This window comes from Suricata suricatta, chromosome 3 (genome assembly GCF_006229205.1).
Source record: "Suricata suricatta isolate VVHF042 chromosome 3, meerkat_22Aug2017_6uvM2_HiC, whole genome shotgun sequence".
NCBI lineage: Eukaryota > Metazoa > Chordata > Mammalia > Carnivora > Herpestidae > Suricata > Suricata suricatta.
Genome location: NC_043702.1, coordinates 57,928,127 through 57,931,280, shown reverse-complemented (window position 1 = coordinate 57,931,280; position 3,154 = coordinate 57,928,127). Strand labels below are relative to the sequence as shown.

The following is a 3,154-nucleotide window of genomic DNA, read 5'->3' as shown; positions in this document are numbered from 1 at the left end:
AGTGGTTGGATTCTGGATATATTTTCAAAGTGGAGTCAACAGGATGAAGGGAGAGCGAGAGGAAGGAGGAAAATAGTATCTTTGGGGTTTTGGGGCTGAGCACCTGGAAGGATGAAGTTGTCCTATGATGGTTTAGGACAGCAAGAGATTTTTGGGGAAGAGCAGGAGTTTGATTTTTAGACATGTTAGGTTTGAGAGGTTGAGACATCCCAGTGGAGGTGTTGAGCAGGCTGTTGAAGGAGTGTGAAGTTCAGCTGGGGAGGTTTGGGTGGGAGATGCACATAGCAGAGTCCTGGGCCTCTTGGTGGACTGAATGATGAATGAGGTCAAGGGAGCAGGGTAGAGACTGAGGGCGGAGCTGTAGGGCCCTCCTGTGCAGAGGTCAGGGCGGTGAGGGGCATGTCCAGTAAGCAGGAGGAGTAGATGTGCTCTCCTGGAAGCCACATGATCAAGGCATATTTGAGAGGGGGTGATTCATCAGTTGTGTCAATGACACTGTGAGCTCATCACTGGAAAAGCAATGTGGAGGCTATCCACAACCTGACCGGAGCACTTGTGGAGGCCTGGGAGCCAGGCCTGGTTGGAGTGGGTTAGTGAGAACAGAGGAGGAATTGGAGACAAAAAGTAGGAACTCAGAGTTTTGTTGAAGTGGGGAGAAGAGGAAGAGCTGGAGGAGAAAATGGGGTCGAGAGGGAGTTTTGTTATTTTTATGATGAGAGCAAATGACAGTGAGCTGGGCCATTGGTGAGGATGATTCAGTAGAAAAGGCCAAGCGGTTGCAGGAGAGGGGAGGGTTGCTGGGGCTCATCACGCTACAGAGGAAGGGCATACTGATGCGGGCAGGTGGGTTCTTGTCCCGGTGGGAGGCTGGGAAGCTGTGAGAGGTTTTTTCTGGTTGTTTCTAATTTCTCATCAGTAACAGTAGCTCAATAGCCCCAAGTTACTCAAAGTACGTCTGTAGAAGTTTGCCTTGTAGGGGTAAGAAGTCCATTCTAGAGATAGAGGAATCTGGGATTAGAATCCCCGCTTCTTCACAGTCTGTGGATCTGACCTTGGGCGGGTTACTCAGTCAGGTGGAGGTGCTAACAGTACCTGCCCCACAGGGCTGTGAAGGAGAAATGCAGTGAGGATAAAGCTCTTGGCATAGTGCCTGGCACATCCAGTCGACATCAGCTTTTACTGTTGTGCACCCCTTAGCAGTAAGGGCTGATGTAGCTGTCTTGTGGTGACAGTCTGGCAGACAGCAGATGCTCCTCTGTGGGGGTTAGGTCAAAGGTGAAGTTGCCCCACCGGCAGAGCTACCACCAGACATGGGCGCGGTCTGTTGCCAGACAGGAACAGTAGTCTCGCTTTGAGGAGCAGAAAGGGAAACATGGGACTTGGAAGAAGGAAGAGAAAATGGCAACACATCAAAATCCTTTAGCCATCTCTAGTTCCTTATGCTATATTTGAGCTGCAGAAAACTGCAGCTTTTTGTTTTGTTAAATTCTTACAAGGTTCATATTAGGTGTTGAGTGCACATCGCTCATATGGGAGTCTGTGCAGTTCCAGGATCTGGTACTGTCTAGGATGGAATAGTGTCCGTGTGTTCATCGTCTTCCTGCCGTAGGCATCAGGGCAGCAGCAGGTAGGGATGTGCTGTGCAGGGTGGCAGTGAGCCAGGAACATGGCAGGAGTGCTGGGGCCTCACTTCCCACTCCTGGGGCCTGGTTGATTGTCTTTGTAATCCTGGTCAACATATCTAGTATACCATGGTGTATCGACTCAGAGTGACTCAGGGCCTCGTTGAACTGTCAAGAAGGTAGAAAACTAGACTAAATAGCCCTTTAGGTTCTAAAATCCTGGCGATGTTCAGCCTTTTCTCTCAAGATTAGTGGTATAGGCCAGCAAGGTAGCCTGAGGCAAATCTGAATCTGAAAGGAAATAGACTATCCTCGAAATTATGCAAGAGTCTGACTCACCAGGACCTTATCCTCTCTTGCCCTGGGGTGTGCCACATATTAATTACAGAACATCTCCCTGAGGCAGCATGGTGCTGAGTTATTTAAAAAAAAAAAAAAGTTACAAAAAAAAGGTTACCTCTTTACAGTGCAGGATGAAATACATATAAGTTTTTAAAACATGAGGCTTTAAAGACCCAGTTCAAGCTTTTGGGCTTTGCCCCCTGTACACCTTCATCTTCTCCCTGGTCATTCAGTGCTTTCAGGGAAATGGTGGAGAAGCACTCACCAGCCTCTTTATAGAGGGACAGCTGAGACCTACAACAGTGGCAGCCAGGTAGTGGCAGTGAGGACCTGGAAACACAGCTAGCTCCCTGATGTCCAGTCCATCTAATGCTGTGACGTACATACACTTGGACCTTTTGGTGAGGTAGCCTGTTCTTGGAATTAATCCTGTGCCACCTAATCTTGCCCTTGACAGAGAGCCATGTCCTGTGTTTTTAAGTGTCTCTCTGGAGCAAGGATAGCAAATGTTTAGCCACGGTTGCCCTTTCAGCCTGCCAGTTCCTCTGAGTGACCATGGCACTTTCTTCAGCCAAGTCTTTAGAATTCTCCAGGTGGGGCATAAGTTAGCTTCCTCTGGTGAATGGTTGTCTGCCCAGAAGGCGACACCTGTTTGCCTGCTTGGTCTGGCCAGGTCCCCTGCTATGGAAGCCACTCTACGAATGTCTGCCTGATGATATTATTCCTACTGGTGTGAGAGCTGCTTAAGAGCAAGGCTGACAGCTTGTCCATTTTTGGCTCAAATTTCATGGAAGTGGGTACCCAGTGGCACTGGTTGAGCTTTTGGAGTTGGTTTAATGTCCCAAACACATTATAGACTTCTAGAAAACAGGAAGTGGGATGGCCATTTTTGTAAGAATGATCCTTTCACTGTGGTACTGTTTTTTTAAGTTTACCATCTTAACCATTTTTAAGTGTACACTTTGGTAGAGTTAAATATAGTCACACGGTGGGGTGCCTGGGTGGCTCAGTCCGTTAAGCTTCCGACTTCGGCTCAGGTCATGATCTTACGGTTCATGAGTTTGAGCCTTGTTTTGGGCTCTGTGCTGACAGCTCAGAGCCTGGAGTCTGCTTTGGATTCTGTGTCTCCCTCTCTCTTTGTCCCTCCCCCACTCACTCTCTGTCTCTCAAAATGAAGACATAAAAACTTT

At 48.3% G+C, this 3,154-nt stretch overlaps 1 protein-coding gene across 1 annotated transcript in view; it reads left to right on the top strand.

Moving 5' to 3' along the window:
* The first annotated feature begins 722 nt into the window (after positions 1-722).
* ITGA6 (integrin subunit alpha 6) overlaps positions 723-3,154 on the top strand; it is a 64,029-nt gene continuing 61,597 nt past the window's right edge. The window contains exons 1-2 of the mRNA XM_029933307.1: positions 723-843; positions 2,198-2,277. Of these exons, the coding sequence (XP_029789167.1) occupies positions 723-843; positions 2,198-2,277 (201 nt within the window). The remainder of the gene's footprint in view (positions 844-2,197; positions 2,278-3,154) is intronic.